Below are 17294 nucleotides of genomic sequence, written 5' to 3' on the forward strand. Positions count from 1 at the left end.
AAAGAATCTTAGACTCTTGCCCAGAGTCACATAGCTGGTAGGTGTCTGGGGCTAGATTTGAATTCAGATCTTCCTGATTCTGGATCTGGACCTCTATAGCCACCTAGCTTCCCCATTATTAAACCAATGAATGTCAGCATATATCAGGGCATCTATTAGTGTAAGAGAAAGAAAGATTAATGACATAATTCCATCAAAAGTTGTTCCAGGAAATTTTACTTGTCTTGTTCCTTTCAAAATGTCATGCTAGAAGTAATTTAGGATAGTGTTGATTCTCCTTCAAATGTTTTCCTATGTCAATTCAACAAGCATATACTTCTGTATTCAGATTTGTAATATGAAATTCTCCTGTTGTCTCTCTCCACCTCATGCAGAAGTCACAATTTTAACTATTTGGAGAGTGAATTTCCACTCCCTCTCCAAGAGCAAGAATAGTTCATAAGAGCAGCTCTGGGTGAAAACTAATACCACACTGAGTTCCAGGCATTCTTAAGTTGCTGATGGTCAATGGGTTCGTCTTTTTTTTTTTTTCCTGAGCTTAGAATTTCTTAAAATGATTGTCTCTTATAATTCAGTATGTCTCTTATAATTCAGTATAGTGTGGATTCATTCACACTATACTGTGTGAATGAATTCTATAGAGAAGTTTTCCTTTTTTTTATTGCTTTTGTTTGTTATTTTAAAAAGTAAAGTCCAAAAGTAAGAGAGAAAGAGTTGTTTCCCTTCATTCAGGAGTAAAAATTGTAGTGTTTTGTTCCCTTCAAATTTTCAAACAAAAAGTGTTGGGAGAGAACAAGAGAGACTGAGGTGTGGATTTTCTTTATATGTTCTAATTTGATTGAACAAGCATTTTTTTAAAAACCTTTATGTAGCATGCACTAGAGCAATAGTGTCCTTGATTGGATATTGCCCTAGAGCACTTGGCTGTCAATGATCCAGCCCTGCACTCTTCACTGTTACTTTTAGGACTATTATCTGGGAACATATGTCTGTCCTGATAATTAATCCACATGACTCCACCTCCCTCCCACCCCACCCCCCTGCCAAAAAAATCCTAATTGTGAGAAAATATTTTCATTCACTTGGTTTCTAATGATACCAGTCAAGATTGTGGACAAATGGACCACCTTGAAGACAAGATTCCCTAACAAAATATTCTCTAATGCAACATTAACTGGCGTTTAGACCCAATTCAATTATAGACTAACTAAAATTGCCTCTCATGCATGGCACACAAAACTGCTAATCATCTATTTTAGCAGCAGAGTGGCAAGATGAATGGGGCATCTGACTGGAGTTTGGAGGACCTGAGTTCAAGTCCAGCCTCAGATACTTATTGGCTCTGTGATCCTGGGCAAGTCACTTAGCCTTTCTCATCAATGGTTTTCCCATCTGTAAAATGGGGATATAACACTACCCATCTCCCAGAGTTGTTGAATGGATCAAATAAGTTAATATTTGTAAAATGCTTAGCATGATGCCCGCCATGTAGGCACTATATAAATGTTAGCTTTTTTTTTAGTTCATTTCTTAACTACTTGATCTTTCCATTTAATCTATCTATCTATCTATCTATCTATCTATCTATCTATCTATCTATCTATCTATCTATCTATCTATCTCTCTATCTATCTATCTAAGTAGTAAGTGCTTCCTAGGTTCCAGGCTCTGTGCTAGGCGCTATGGTTAAAGACAAAAATTAAATAGTTCCTGTCCTAAATGAGCTTACATATTTTTTTGCCTGAGATTGTGCATTCTAGGTATGTATTAATTATATACACAGCGGATACATGTTACTTGGGGGGGGGGGGGAGCCTCTAGCAGATGAGAAGGTCAGAAAAGGCCCCATTTAATAAGGGTCATTTGAGATGAGTTTTGAAGGGAACTAGGAATTTTAAGAGGCTGGGGTAAGAAAGCAATGCATTCCAAGAATAGGGAATAGTACATGTAAGGACTGATAGGTTTAGGATCTACGTTGAGGATTCTTAAGCTTTTGTATGTCACAGTCTTTTGGCAGTCTGGAGAAACTTAATACTACTGTGATTTTACCTATATTGATTCATCTCTGAATGTTGCCTACATTCAAAACTGAATATGGGCATTCATCCTCAATGGAGGATGGATTAGAGAGGAAAAATGGGAGTCAGGAGATCTAATTAGAGAATGACTACAATAGCCCAGATGACAACTGATGAGGGCATGAACTAAGGCCTGAGAAAGAGAGGCTCTGTGCAGAATGTATTCTATTTGCATGTGTCACTTCCAATAAAAATGCTTCTATCAATACTTTCTCTTCTACTTGGGATTTATTGCATTTTTGACTAAGAGAATGAAATTATTACTTAAAAAAGAAAAAAATAACAGACCAGTGAAGAATGATCTTACAGCCTATTAGTTCAAATGAAATAGATGCATTTGAACCACAAATATGTCATGTATGAATAGGTATTAAGCACTTCCCTATGTGCCATTGTGTAGTATTAAAAGGTAACTGCCTTCTTGGGGAGAGGAGGGGAATGAGGAGGAGGGGGAAGAATCTGAGAGGGGGAAAAAATAATTTTTGGACATAATTTATATGAGAATTTTTTCTCTTAGATAAGCATATTCATTATAATTTATAATAAATTGCATTATTATAAGTTTGTATAATATATTGTTATATATATTAAATAAATGGTAACAAAAAAATCCTTCACTATTTAGCTTCAAGATTCTCCTCAAATGGCACTATCTACATCAGTCCTTTCCTTATTCTCCCTTTCTGCTAGTGCCTTCCCATCTAAGATTATCTTCCATCTACTATGTGTGTATCGTATTAATCTATCTACTTACCTGTTGTCTCCTCCATTAAAATGTGAGATCCTTAAACTCAGGTATCAGTATTGTTTTATATTATCCTTAGTGCTTAGCACAGTGCCTCCCAAATAGTAAGTGCTTAACAAATGCTTGGTGATTTCATGGATTGAGGAAGGAGGCTAAGTTATTCACTGTATGTCTGAGTGTTGGGTTCAGTTTTGGTGACTTGGGAAAAATTTGCAACACTCGATGTGTAGAATGATAAAAATTAGTTAAAAATTGTTGAATGGAATTGTTATGCAGAGTTCAGACTAGATGTCAATGAATCCCCTCTCTCATCAAATCAGGAACTCCCTCTCACCAAAGTAAATCATAGCACAATTATGACTTCTCAGCCTATGTGATTCTTATCTATGTCTTAACATCTACCATGCACTTGTAATAAGTGAAAGCTTGGTTTAATGACTTTTCTCCATGGTTACTCAGCCCATAAGCAGGAATGGAAAAATCAAACTGACAGAATACACGAGTTAAATCTGCACATGGAAAAAAGAGAAACAGAAGGATAGCTGTAGTAGAAGTATAGAGAAGGATTAGGAGTGAAGAATATACTTAGTATAAGAATGGGAGAAGTAGAAGGTTTGTGTTAAGAGTGGAATTTCAAAGTTGAGGCTCCGAGAGATGATACAATTCTTCCTCCTGAGGTCTGAGGTAGTTTGTAGCTGAAGTAGAATAGAATATCACATCACCCAAAGCAGGAGAACTTGAGAATGTTATCTTACATAACTGCATCCTTCCAAAAAAAGTTTATAAAGTATGACTTTTTTTTTAGAAATGTAATACAGTGATCCCTCACCTATCAGGAGTGAAAATCTGCAAAGTAGAGGTGTTACATTTATTTTATTATTCTTTGATGGTAAGCATCTTCCTCTGGTGCTTGGGTTCACTGCCAGAAGCCTTAGAAGGGACAGAATCTTACCTCTCCCTGACTTCTTGGCAACATGTAAATCTTCCCCCCTCAATTAACCTATTTGTGAACACTTTAAATATAATTTAATCCACAACCTGACTTGGTTTACTGTAATGCAGGGTTGCAGCAAAAGTTCTTGCTTTTGCAAACCAACTGCAAACCAAGCCCTGACAGTTGGAAAGGGATAGAATGTTGACCCTGGGCTCACTGGAAAACCATTAGAGCCTGAGACTATAAATATCCCTGGAGTACCAACTGAAGGGCTTTTTGCTTTTGGAGCTTTGGGGCTTTGCCTGATTTCTCTGGACCTCTCCATTGACATCCTGCTATTCCCTGGATTTCCCCATTGGGCTCTGGGAGGAAGGGTGATTTGGTGGGTGGAAATTGTGGGAATTAGCTTTTATAGACAGGCAGAAGAACCTAAACCAAACCATCACCCTATCTAGCAATCTGCTGAATCTTTACGCCAGGACAAGGACATTATCCTTGGCTGAGGGAGCTGGCTCCCTCTGCCTGATCCCCTCTTCAGTGACCCCTCCCCCAGTACTAGCTTCTCCCTTAGCAGCAGTTACCAAACCCTAATCCCCTTCCCTCAGTTTACCCTTGGCAATAATAAATCCCTTTGATTTTATACAGAGTTTCTGGTGAATCATTGTATCCACTAATAGGGCAAAGGCTGAAGAAGGAAAGAAATGACCTTTATTTATTGAGGGTAAATCTAGGCATCCATCTTGGGCAGGAAGTGGCCATCCGTCACTTCCTGTAAGGTTTCAGTTTTCACTGGCAGAGAGGGGCCTCTTGACTCCTCCCTCAAGGGACCTTAGAAATAACAACAGAAGACTAAAGAAACCCTTCAGCCAGACCTATACTATCTCTGGCTGACCCAATTCTTCTTGTATCATAGAGATAGCCTCCCTGCCTGAAAGACCCAGCCTATTCCTCCCAGTACCCTCAAGTACCTAGCCTCTGGGATTAGCCTCATTGATTAGCAGCCCTTCTTATATTCCCCTTTATTCCATAACTTTATCATATTGCCTTTTATTCAATAACATTACCCATAGAGTCTATTTAACTAGGTTTGTTTATATAGAAGATTATGATTCTGTTTAACCAAGTTTACTCAACTTTTATGACATTAAAGGAAGCATGGGATTATGGATTTACCTTTTCTTTAACTTTTTTGGTCTAAAACCATGTTGGCAAACCTATGGCATGCATGCCAGAAGGGACTGCTCCCTTCTCTCTTTCTACCATACCTGTGGACATTTCTCACTACACCTGCCTCTCTGCCTAGCAGCCCATTGAGAGTGTTTCTTCCCTTCCCTGTCTGAAGTAAGGGTACAATTTGGGCACTCAGTCTAAAAGTTTCACCATGACTGGTCTAAGAGGAATGTATTAAAATCCAATTATATAAAAGAATGATTTCTCTGTCCCTTTAACATAATTTTGTCTATAATGGACCTTATTAGAATCCTAATCTTCATTCAAGTTTATTGTTTTTCTGAGTCTTGAACCTATGCTCAAGCATAATAAAATCTTGTTTCTTTTTATTTCTATAATTTGTGTTATAATATATTTTGGTAGCATTTACCTACCACATGAACTCAGAGATTATTTTCTCCTATAACAAAAGAATGGGAGAGGCTACTTAAGTGATGAATAATGGGTATCAGGAACCACTAGGAGCAGTTTCCAGCCTTTTCAAGTCCTTTTTTATCCAGTCCTTTCTTTTAAATTTTAGAATCCTAGCCTATGCCTTCCCTAAGGAGTCTTGTTTCCTAAATTACTTTGGGAAGAGAAGGAAGGAAAAGGAAATTGACATGTTTGTTCTTTTTTTAACCCTTACTAGCATCTTAGAATCAATACTGTGCATTGGTTCCAAGGCAGAAGAGTGGTAAGGGCCTGGCAATGGGAGTTGAGTGACTTGTCCAGGATCACACATCTGGGAAGTGTCTGAGGCCAGATTTGAACCCAGGACCTCCTATCTCTAGGCCTGGCTCTCAATCCGCTGTGCTACCTAGCTGCCCCTGACATTGTTCTTACTGAAAATATGTGTTGAAATTGTTTCCTGTTGCTTTTCTTTTTATTTCTATCCTATTTTAACACTGTTACTTGCTTGGCTATTAACATGATATGTACCTAGTCACAAGTTAACTTTAGAATTGCCCAGTTTTTTAAATGAATGGGGACAAAGGCAGAGAGAGACACTATACCATTTGAAAATTCCCCTAGAATGTGAGTTCAAGAAGATCCAGAACTGGTTGGACCATGGATATATTTTTATTATTCAACAAAAAGACCCAGTGCTTGGATAAAAAGAAAAAAACATCTCTCTACACAGCAAATCTTACAGTCTACTGGTTGTTATACTATCTGGTAATACAGTTAAAGTGATTTCTAAATCTTAATGTGTTCAAGATTAGTATTAGGGCTAAGGACCTGGCCTGTGATTTCACTGGTATGGGAAACTCCTTGAATGAGGAACTTCCTCTGGTAACCGGGGAACCCCTTCAGCAATGAATGTCAGTAACTTCTCTGCAGCTCAACTGCTAGAGCACAGAGAAGTTAAATGACTAGCCCAGGGTCACACCAACAGGAAGGGTCAGAAGTGAAACCTGAATCAGGTCTTTTGGGTTCTGAGCTTCAATACTGCATCAGAACTATTGCCCTATTTAGCATCATCATCATCATCATCACCATTCTGATACACTTGAAAAAGCCTCAGGAGTAGGTAAACATATGTTCCCACATCTAGAATGCCAATTTGCACTCGCTGGGTGCTTAATAAGTGAACTAACAGCTACAACCCAGGTAATCTAAGTTTTAAAGTATGCCGTCCCTTTAACTAAAGCCTGGTCCACTTTCCCTATAGACTTCCAAAGGGCCAGTGCAAAATGGAGGACAAAGAGAACAGTGTACGACCAGGGACAGAGAAACTCACCTGGAAGGGGGGAGATTCTGCTCTCCCAGTACAGAGCCCGGTGGAGCTGTCACGTGACGTCTCCTCTCCACGCCTTCCCTCCCCTCCCCCACTAGCCCCAGCCCCCAGCCCCCAGGGCTTCCCTGGCCTGGGACTGAGCCACGTTCACAGCGGAACTCGGAGAAGGCGGGGCCACGTCTCGTTTGCGTGTGCGTGCCCCGCCTACTTCCCTCCAGAGCCCGGATGAGGAGTATCGCCATTATCGCCGAAGCTGCCGTAAGAGCCTGTGGAGGCTAAAAGCCCGCTGGCCACACCATGAGATTCCTCTCCCGGTTGATCCTGATAGTTCTGCTCGTCTTCCCCACCGCGCTGCTGCTTGGGGATGGCCCCAGAGGTAAAGCGAGAGTGGGAGTGAGAGGAGAAAAACGGGGGATAGCAGCAGGGCTTGTCAAGTTTGGTTGTGGAGGGCGATGGGAGGCGGTGGCGGCGGCTAGCTGGGGGTCTCGCGCCCGCCGGTCCTTGTTCCCTCTCGTTCCTCTTCTTCAGCCCTCCGCGGACCCCGAGGATTGGGGTCCCAGCGAGGGGAAAGGTGGGGAGTCTTGGGTGCACGAGGAATCCCTCAGGAGCGGGGCTCTCCTCTCCCTTGCGGATCCCAAGCGGGCCGTGCGGTCTTCCCCAGCCTGGCCAAGTGACGTTGCTCCGTGTCCCTGCCCCAGCGCTCCGACCTGCGTAACTACCCCATGGCGGTGCGTTCCGGGACCTAAGGCATCCCCAGGACTGGTTACAGGAGGGCGGCGGAGCTGAGCTGCAGTGGCCGCTGCCCGCGCCACAGCCAAGCCCTCCCCCGCCCCCCACGCACATTGGCGCCGGGCTCTAGGCTGACGTGTCATTATCTTCTGTAGGGGACCCTGCTTCATTCATTTCACGGAATCCATGTTTCTCCGCACTCAGCCTGGCATAGCATCTCTTTTTGGTAGCCTGTCTTTTTTTACTGGGAATCTTAACCTTTCTTTCACAGCAGAATGACAAACCTAATTCAGTTAGTCCCTTAGTCTCAGAAAGGGCTTTTCTGCCCTCTTCGTGTTCCTTTAGCAGTGTTCAGCTATTTCATTATGTTGGACAGGTTGTGTAACCCTGCTTTCTTAATCACTTTAAATTTCAAATAAAAACTGTGGGCTAATGGCTTTTGACTTTATTGAGAGCCCGATTCTAAAACTTCTAAGAGGTGGAGAATGAATTCCTTTATGGGATTGCCTATAGGCTACAATAGCCAAAGCAATGAAAAGAGGCAGGACAAAAAAGGGAATAAGAGCAAGTAAAGTAGGTAGTTGGGTGTGATTGGAAAGAGCATCCTGAAACCTAGGTTCTAAAATTCCAACTCAGTCTTTAACTTGATGCATGACCATAGACAAGTAACTCTACTTTAAACTTTCAGTTTCTTCATCTGTAAAAAGAGCAAATCAAGGTGATCTCTAAGGTTCTTTACAACTCAAAAAATACAATTCCAAAGTAATGTTTTGATTAAATTTTAGTAGTATAATCCTGAGGATTCTTATGTTTTGCAAAGAAAATAAAACAGGTTGATAGATTTTGACTCAGGGTTATCTTGTAGGAAACCACTGAATTCAGCCATAGGTTATAAGAAAAAACGAATTTGTCTTGAAAGCTGCACACAGATCTCCCTTCTGCCTCTTAAAGATAACCTTTAAAAATTTTTAATTCTGACCATTTTTACTTTGTGATTTTAATCTTTCCATACAAATTCTGGTTGAATTCATACTTGGATTTCTTCCTCCTCCCCCCCCCCCCCATAGGTTTTTTTTTTTAATAACCCTTATCTTTGCTTAGAATCAATACTGTGTATTGATTCAAAGGCAAAAGAGCATTCAGGGCTAAGCAGTGGAGGTTAAGCGATTTGGTCAGGGTCATACAGATAGGAAATGTCTAAGGTCAAATTCGAATCCAGGACCTGCCATCTCCAGGTCTGGCTCTCAATTCACTGAGCCACATAGCTGCCCCCTAGGGTTATATTTCTTAAACATTTTGTATTTTACAGGATATATGTGTTCCTAATTTTTTGCAACCAACAGAATGATTTAGGACAGTAAATGTTACTAAGATTTTTATCAAAATAATACTGTTGTATTAGTGAATATATAGTTTAAAATTTTAATAAGTTAAATGAATAGAGACCATTTTGTATAAAAAGCCAAATATAAAGGTACATCATCTTAAATTATTATGTCACATAGTTGTCATTTGTAGTCTGGAAAATTGCAGTTCTTTATTTCAAGGTATGTATTTGTTAAATTTTTGTGATTGTCACCAACATTTAAGTAGAAGCCAAAATCATCATGGTCTTAAGAGCCTTTATATGTAGTCTTTTCTTCCTGGGGATTACAGCATGAGTATTTGTTTCTTTTCCTGTATTTTTTTAACTGAATTGCCTCATCATCAGTCTTTCCACAAATCATTGGTAGATTCATGTACTAGTAACCTAGAAATTGTGTTCAGAGTTTATGCTAGAAAGTACTTAATCATACTGGTTTAGAGATTTCTTTGTATTTAAATTGCTAACATAGAAAGAATATTGTTTTACTTTTGTGTTTTTGAATAGACTTTAACTTGAGTTACCCTCATTTTCTAATTTAAATATCTTAGAACCTTACATTGAAATTCACAAGTAGAAATGCAAAAAAATCTTGTCTCTGTTAACTTGCCTTCCTGTGTCTTCACTGTATTTTTCACAATGTATTTATTAGTTAGTGCTTATTTATTGATGTGATTCTTTCAAATAGCATAGTGGCAAACTGAATGTTTTATTGTTATGAATATATGCCTTCTAAACAGTATTTGTATGATTATAACTTTTAACCATCAGGGCAAATTTATTGACTAATGTCATGCCCCTAGGCTTAATTGTTACTTATACACCTTTGAAAACCCTTTATTTTTACATTCTTAGGGTCAATAGCTATGGCCCAGGATGCTACAGAGGATGAAGAAGCATTAGAAGATACAATAGTTGAAGATGAAGATGATGAAGCAGAAATAGAAGAAGATGAAACCACAGATTTGGTTAGTGATGGAGTGGATTATATTTGACATCTTGAGCATATGATTTTTTGGGAAACACTTGATAAAATTTGTTATAAATTGATTATAATATCAGTTCATAAATCTTTTGAGGTTTAGAGAATCTAAAAAACTGCCTTATTTGACCATTGGATTTGAAGTTGGCAGAGACCTTAGAAATCATTTGGCCATTGTGGGGTTTCTAGATAGTAGATTTAGATTGTTCTGCAACAAACAGATTTACAGTAGTGAGAACCCTAGGGTGGAACTCAATCACTGTCACCTTTTCCCCTTGTTGGTGATTTTTTCTATTTACTTCTTACAATAATTACAGAATTTTTTGGAGTTAGAAAGGAACCTTAGCCTCCAAAAAGAATCCCCATTCATCAAGTGATTATCCTGCATTTATTTTCCTGAAGACTTTTTAGTAAAAGGAACCTACCAATTGGCTTTGGAGTCAGAGGACCCTGTATGACCAGAGTCAAGTTACTGAGCTTAAATTTCCTCATCTATAAAATGAGGTGATTAGACTAGAGAGCCTCAGTGGTCCTTTCTAGTTCCAGCTTTAGATTAGTGATCCTTTGACCTCCCTAAGTAACTGGATTGTGCCAAGCTTTCCTTTACATCTGGTCTAAATTTACTTCTTTGCAACTTCTGTTCAATGCTCCCAGTTCTGTTGTCTGGAAAGAAGTCAAATAATAGAACAAGTCTAATTACGTCTTCTACAGCCTTTCGAGTATTTTCTAAGCTCTCTTATGGATTGCATCCTCCCCTTCTTCTCCATGCCAAATGCCTTAATTTCCTTCAACTGTTGGGGAAGACAAATCCAAAACACTTTACTATTCTAATTGTTGTTCTCACTTATGATCTCCAGTATATTAATGTTATAATAATATTATGATGAGGTACCCAGATCTGGTCTGACCAGGGCACAGTACAATGGAATTACCACTTTCTGGATTCCTGGAAACCTGGCCTCTCCTAACATTAGCATTTTTGGCTGTCATACCATACTGTTGACTCTAATTGAGCTGTCAGTAAATACACTTAAGGCCACAGCTATTTTTCAGCCTAATCTCTATTACCATTCCCATAGTCTTTTTCCTTCCCACCCTCCCTCAGCCCCTCATATCTTGTCCCTCTGAAGTCAAGAAACTGCAGTTACATAAGTGGGAAAGAGAAAAAAAGTTGAAGAAAGCCAAATTCTGAGTTACTGGAATAACCAATCTTGATCTTGAAAGAAATAATATAGCAAAAGAAAACTGGGGTCCGGATACCATAGGAAATGTGGCATATATTGTGAGATGTAGTTATCATAGCATTTGTTTTTACTTGACCACTTTGTTAGGCAAGAAGAAAGTCAGTATATCTGAAAATAACTCTGGTATAAAAGCAACTTTTTAAAAAAAGAATATGAAATAATTAAGCTGTCAGATTAATCTTATTCAAAATCATTCTCATTCCATTATGCATGAACCTTGAATCTATAGTGTTTCTAGATTTTATGGTTACATACATGGTTAAAGGACCTACACTGACTCCTATCCTTACCAGATTTTTTTTCTCTTCCTATTTGTAATCTATTAATTTCACTTTTTGTTATTTAACTTTTCCCTTCTTAGTTAAGCCACTCCCTTTGTTTCTTGTGGAAGTAAGTAGCTCACAAATTGCTGCCCACTTAGCTATTATACCCTTCTTTACCTATCTCCTTGTCATTTTCCTGAAACATCATTCAAAGATCTCTGAATAATCCTACTTGATTCTTCTTTACTTTTCTTACCTCTGAATATGCACATATATGCTACATTTATACTTTTTTTTAGACTGATCATTAGATTGTCTCACATTCCCCAATCTGATTAGATAGGTTTTTTTGTCTTAATTCAGTTTGTTCATTTTTTTCCATTGGTGCTGGTAATAAAAAGTATACTATTTTGTTTTTAAAAAAATAATACCAAATTCAGTGGATAATGAAGTAAGTTATAGAAAGGAAATCAATAAAATTTCCTTATTTGGAACTTAACTCATAGGCATTCAAAAATAGTCCTAAAATCAGGCAGCATGATATGAATTTGTAAAAAGTAATTTATTATTTTACCTAGAAGACACTAATAAAGTAAGCTTATGAAGTTCAAATGATGAAGGGACTTTGATCTCATCAAGATAGCTAATTTGTGAATTAATAGATAAATCCTAGGGAATTTGCATAATCTGCATATAAATAGTGAGATTGAGATAGGAATTCAAACCCAGGTCATCTGGACTCCAGGTCACACTCAGCTTTTATAATACTTAGAATAATAACAAATTTTTCTTCTGAAAGGAGTTAAGAGTGTCGAATTTGAAATTAGGTATATCTTTCCACTTTTTGAATTCCGACTGATCATTTAAAAAATAACCCAACTATTACCATTTAGGACAATGGTGGTGAACCTTTTAAAGACCCCATGCCATGCCCCACCAAGTCCCAGGTGCACCCAGTCTCCCACCCCCACCCCACACAGGGGAGGGAGAAAGTGCTCCCATTGGGCTTCTGGACAGAGGGACTGGTAAAGTGAAAAAATGTCCTCAGCAAGTGTAGAGAGGGATTGAGGAATGGCTCCAGCTCTGCTGCCTGTGAGCCGCCCATCTACCCCCTGTGCACTCCCATTGGGCTGCTGAGCAGAGGGGCAGGGGATGTGAAAAAATGGCCTCAGGTACAGCAGAGAGGGGGAGGCAGGGTTGCACTCATGCCCACAAAGAGTATTCTGCTTGCCATCTTTAACACACATACCATAGGTTCACCATCACTGGTTTAGGATGTCTTCCTTAATCCTTGCCTCTTTCCACTAAATCTTTATTTCCCCTCATCAGATTTCACAGAGTATTTTGATGGTGTATTACATATTTCTTTGTGTTAAATTATTTGTGTGTATATCCTTTAAGATTATATATTTAAAGTTAAAGGACCTTAGAAATTGTCTAGGCAAATGAGGAAACAGATTTCCTGAGGTTGAATGAGACGGCATAACATAAGGAATAGAGTATTGAACTTGGAATCACAAAAATCAGGGTTTAAATCCCATCTTGGATATTTTACTAGCTGTATGATGTAACAAGTGAATCTGGGAAATGTATAAAACTACATTTCCCGTGATCCAACATGGTCCAACGGGTTTCCGTTTCCGACGTCTTGACGCAGGGGAGCGCTTAAATCTCGTGGGTTAGGAGGGAGTGGGCTCTCTTCTTCTTTGGCGAGTAGGCGCTTGGCTAGGAGGCAGTATGGAGGCGGCAGTTTTGAATGCTTACGAGCGCGTGGTCTAATGATTTTATCTATCAACATGGCTTTAATTAAAATACTAATTTATATATTTATACCAGCCTTTATCATTTTTCATATTTACAATGACATAGGACAAATCACTTCTTTGTGCCTCAGATTCCTTATCAAGAGTTTTATTGATTTCCCTGCTTTCAGGTTTTGTTTTATCTTCTGTACACCTGCCAGATTGATATTCCTAAAATATGAGTTCAACAAGGTCATTCTTCAGCTCAAGAAGTTTCTATGGCTCCCTCTTGTCTTTAAGATAAAATACATATTTAAAGCTTTAAGTATTATGGCCGTACCCTTTCTTTCTAGACTTACTACACAGTACTCTGCCAAACTAGCCTACTTATTATACACCTCTGTTCCTTTTTGTAAGTTGTCTCTCAAAGAACTGTGATAATAGAAGTCCAGAAGAAAACATGATTTACCACTTGTTTATATGAGTATACAATTTGGGGTTTGGGTTTTAAAAGATATTACAAAAATAAATAATATAGGGGGGAAATAATTTGTCTCATACTTGGAGCACTCTCTCGCATAACTTCTGTCTTCAAATCTGAAGTTCCTTTTAAATTTCAGCTGTCATCTGTCACCAGGCATTTAAGTGCTTGCTATATAAGCGCTGGAAATACAAATACAAGCCCCAAACAAGACAATCAGGGCACCTAGGTAGCATTGTGGATAGCCAGCCCTTTTGTCAGGAGAACCTGGATTCAGATTTGTGGTCAGACACTTCCTAGCCATGTGACCCTGGGGAAATCACTTAATTGCCTTGCCCTTCTCCCTTTTTAATTTAAGATTAAGGGTTGTTTTTTGTTGGGTTGTTTTTTTTTTTGTTTTGTTTTTTGTTTTTTTAATCCATGCCCTCACGGATTTTACATTCTAATGGAGGAAATGCTACACAAATAAGATGCTGAAAATGGTGGGAGAGGACCAGGAAACCATAAGTGTGGGCCAGAAGAATGTAGCCTGATGGAAAATGAAGAAATGACTGGCCTGGGTGCTCTCATTATATGGAAGTTCTAGAAGGCCCCTCCAATTAGAGGAGGGAACCTGGGGACAACAGTACTCAAAGGTGCCACCCGATGCTCTTATTCCTGAAATAACTTTTTATGTATTTGTATTTCCCAGCAGAATATAAGGTCTCTGAAGGTAGGGACTCTTGTTTTTTTTATTTGTGTTCTCAGCACCTAGCATAGTGTTTTATACATAGTAACTGTTTAATAAATGCTTTATGTATTAACAAGAAGGATGATAACTTCAAAAATGAAATGACAAATACATGGACTCTACAAATTCTGAGGTACTATATAAATATTATTCAAGGTCACAAAGTAAACTACAAAGCAGCAATTTTAACCCAGGTCTATAGTCTTCAAATCCATTATTCTTTACTGCATATTGATTGCATTTCCTTATAATGATTTCGTTTATAATAATCTTTTTAGAATATTATTTGTTTAGAAAAGTTTCAGTGAAAAAGAAGAAATTGGTAGGCATCTGACATGCCTATTTACTATCTCGTTCAGTGGGTGATATAGTAAAAGTCAAATAGCTCCATTGCCAGTAAGATCTAACCATTTTAGTTGTCTTATTCTTACTATGCTTTCTTCTTATATTAATGTAGGCTTTTTTAATGTATTTAGGCAGAAGAAAAAGAAGAAGATCTCTCTGGTGAACCTGAAGCCTCCCCAAGTGCAGACACAACTATCTTATTTGTGAAAGGAGAAGGTAAAAATAAACATTTTTTCAGCGCTACAAATAAAAATATTCAACTAACTGACTTAGTAATCACCATAAGTGGGGAGAAGTGTTAGATGTAGGAGAACCTTGAAAAAGGAAAAAAGGTTCTGAAATGATGCTTAAGTAAGTACTTTGCGTATATTTAAAGAATGACATTTGGTGGCAGCTGGGTGTCCAGTGGATAGAGAGCCAATCTTAGAGTCAGGAGGATCTATTTTAATCTCATACACTTGCTAGCTGCATGACTGTGAACAAGTCAGTTATCCTCAGTTGCCTAGTCCTTACCACTCTTCTGCCTTAGAACAGATACTTAGTATCAATTCTAAGACAGAAAACAGGAAAACCTAGTTGACCTGGGAGTTAAATGCCATTTATAAAAAGGGAATACCTAGAGACTTTACAAGGTTCCACTACTTACTTATTTCGCCTTGGATCAGTAGACATTTTCAAAGCTTCTGTTTTTGGAAATTTTTCAAACCATTTTACTACAATGTTGCATAATGTATTTTAAACATTGATGAAATAATTGTTTTGCAGTCAGCTGTCAATTGGATCGTTGCTCTATAAGTGAAAGTTGTAAAGGGTATCTTAAAGAGATAAAAATTATTTTTGAAATACTTATTTCTCATGGATTTCTGAAATCTTTTTTCATACTGGTATATTTTCTTTTTAATTATTTATTATTATATTTTGTGTTTTGATATTTTTAAGCCCTTTCCTTCTAAGGGCTAGGCAATGTGGGTATTGGTAAATACACTTGGGTATTATAACTGTATTCTTTCCCTACTCTTATGTCATCTATTTAACAAAGCTAGTGAAAATATTTAAGACTTAGAATTAGAATACCTGACTTTGAATCCTTCCTCTGACACTTAATAACTCTCTAAATTTGAACAATTCATTGAACTACTTTGAGCCTCATTTTTTTCATTTATAAAATGAGGCTGATACTTAAGCTAATTCTCTAATACAGTTATAAAAAATTGCTTTGGAAACTTTAGAATTCTATGAGTACTAGATTTCATCAGTAGAGGGAACTTTACCAGGAAAGAAACTCCTACTACTGCAGGTCATTTATAGAAATATAATATATTAGTTAGATCCCTTTTGCCTCTCAGGATTATTTAGAATAACAAAACAATCTTAACAAGTGTCTCCCAATAGAAACAAAGTAATACAAGGCATTTGACTTATAAAGCATGTGAAACCAAATGATTCCCAACAAAATTGGTACCAACCCTCTAGTTGTTGTAATAACCAACATTTATATAGTACTAAAGTTTGCAGAGCATCTTGGATACATTATCTCATGTGAACCTCAGTACCTGTGAGGTCGTTACTATAGACATTCTCCTCATTTTATAGGATGAAAGGATAGTATGTTTCAGAAAGGTTAAGCATTGGCCTATAAGTAATGGGGTTGTTATTTCCAATTTACAGATGAGGAAACTGAAACTCAGGAGAACTTTCTTGCCATAGACCTAATAGGTTGGAGATGAGATTTAATTACCAGTCTTCTTACTACTCAAGTTCAGTGTTCATTTTACCACTTTTATCATTTTTTTTAATATCAGAAAATCTACTCTAAATAGGGGTAACGTAATTTAATTTTATGTGGGGATTTTTTTTTAGGGAATTTTTAGCCATGTTATCACTGGTTTCTTCTAGCTTTTTCCTTTGAGGCTTTAGGGCCGTGGTGGTGAACCAATAACACATGCCCAAGTGGGGACTCAGAGCTCTCTCTGGGCATGAGCATTGTTGCTCCAGCACAGAATTTATTACTAGAAAGTGTAATATAAGTTTTGCATAGTTGCAAGTAGCCATGTTACAAAAGTCAGAGGGATGTGGGGCTGGGCTGTTCCCCTCCCCCTCTTCACATGTACCTGAGGACATTTCTCACATCACCCACCCCTCTAAAAGGGTTGCCGTTACTGCTTTAGGGTAACCTTTGCAACTACTGAATGATAACCCTACTAATAGGTGTTTAAAACAGCTTGCAGATCACATAGTCATGATTATTAAGATTTTCTTTCTATGAATATAGATAAGTATGATTTTTAAGGTAGGAATTGTATGGTTAGTCATTTTTATATATTTTATTGAAAGCTTTCTAACTTTCTTGTCTTAATTTTGTTTCTTAGATTTCCCAGCAAATAATATTGTGAAGTTCCTGGTAGGCTTTACAAACAAGGGTACAGAAGACTTTATTGTTGAATCCCTAGATGCTTCATTCCGCTATCCTCAGGATTACCAATTTTATATCCAGAATTTCACAGCTCTTCCTCTGAACACCATAGTGCCACCCCAGAGGCAGGCAACATTTGAATACTCTTTCATTCCTGCAGAGCCCATGGGTGGGCGTCCATTTGGTCTAGTCATCAATCTGAACTACAAAGATTTAAATGTAAGACCTGCTTATTTTCCTATTTAAAGTTGTAATACAGTGGGGGAGGTGACATTTTACTTGGTAAATAATCATTCTA

General features: G+C 38.0%; 1 protein-coding gene across 3 annotated transcripts in view; it reads left to right on the forward strand.

Annotated features, from left to right (window-relative positions):
- Window positions 1–6933: 6933 nt before the first annotated feature.
- The window catches only part of SSR1 (signal sequence receptor subunit 1), a 50992-nt gene continuing 40631 nt past the window's right edge, over window positions 6934–17294 (forward strand). For 2 of the 3 annotated variants that reach the window (XM_044667904.1, XM_044667910.1), the window contains exons 1-4: window positions 6934–7080; window positions 9652–9764; window positions 14715–14799; window positions 16953–17215. In XM_044667904.1, the coding sequence (XP_044523839.1) occupies window positions 7002–7080; window positions 9652–9764; window positions 14715–14799; window positions 16953–17215 (540 nt within the window). In that variant the 5' untranslated portion in view covers window positions 6934–7001. The remainder of the gene's footprint in view (window positions 7081–9651; window positions 9765–14714; window positions 14800–16952; window positions 17216–17294) is intronic. The other variant, XM_044667919.1, reaches the window with a different exon arrangement.

Source organism: Gracilinanus agilis, chromosome 1, assembly GCF_016433145.1.
Source record: "Gracilinanus agilis isolate LMUSP501 chromosome 1, AgileGrace, whole genome shotgun sequence".
In the NCBI taxonomy this organism is placed as follows: Eukaryota; Metazoa; Chordata; class Mammalia; order Didelphimorphia; family Didelphidae; genus Gracilinanus; species Gracilinanus agilis.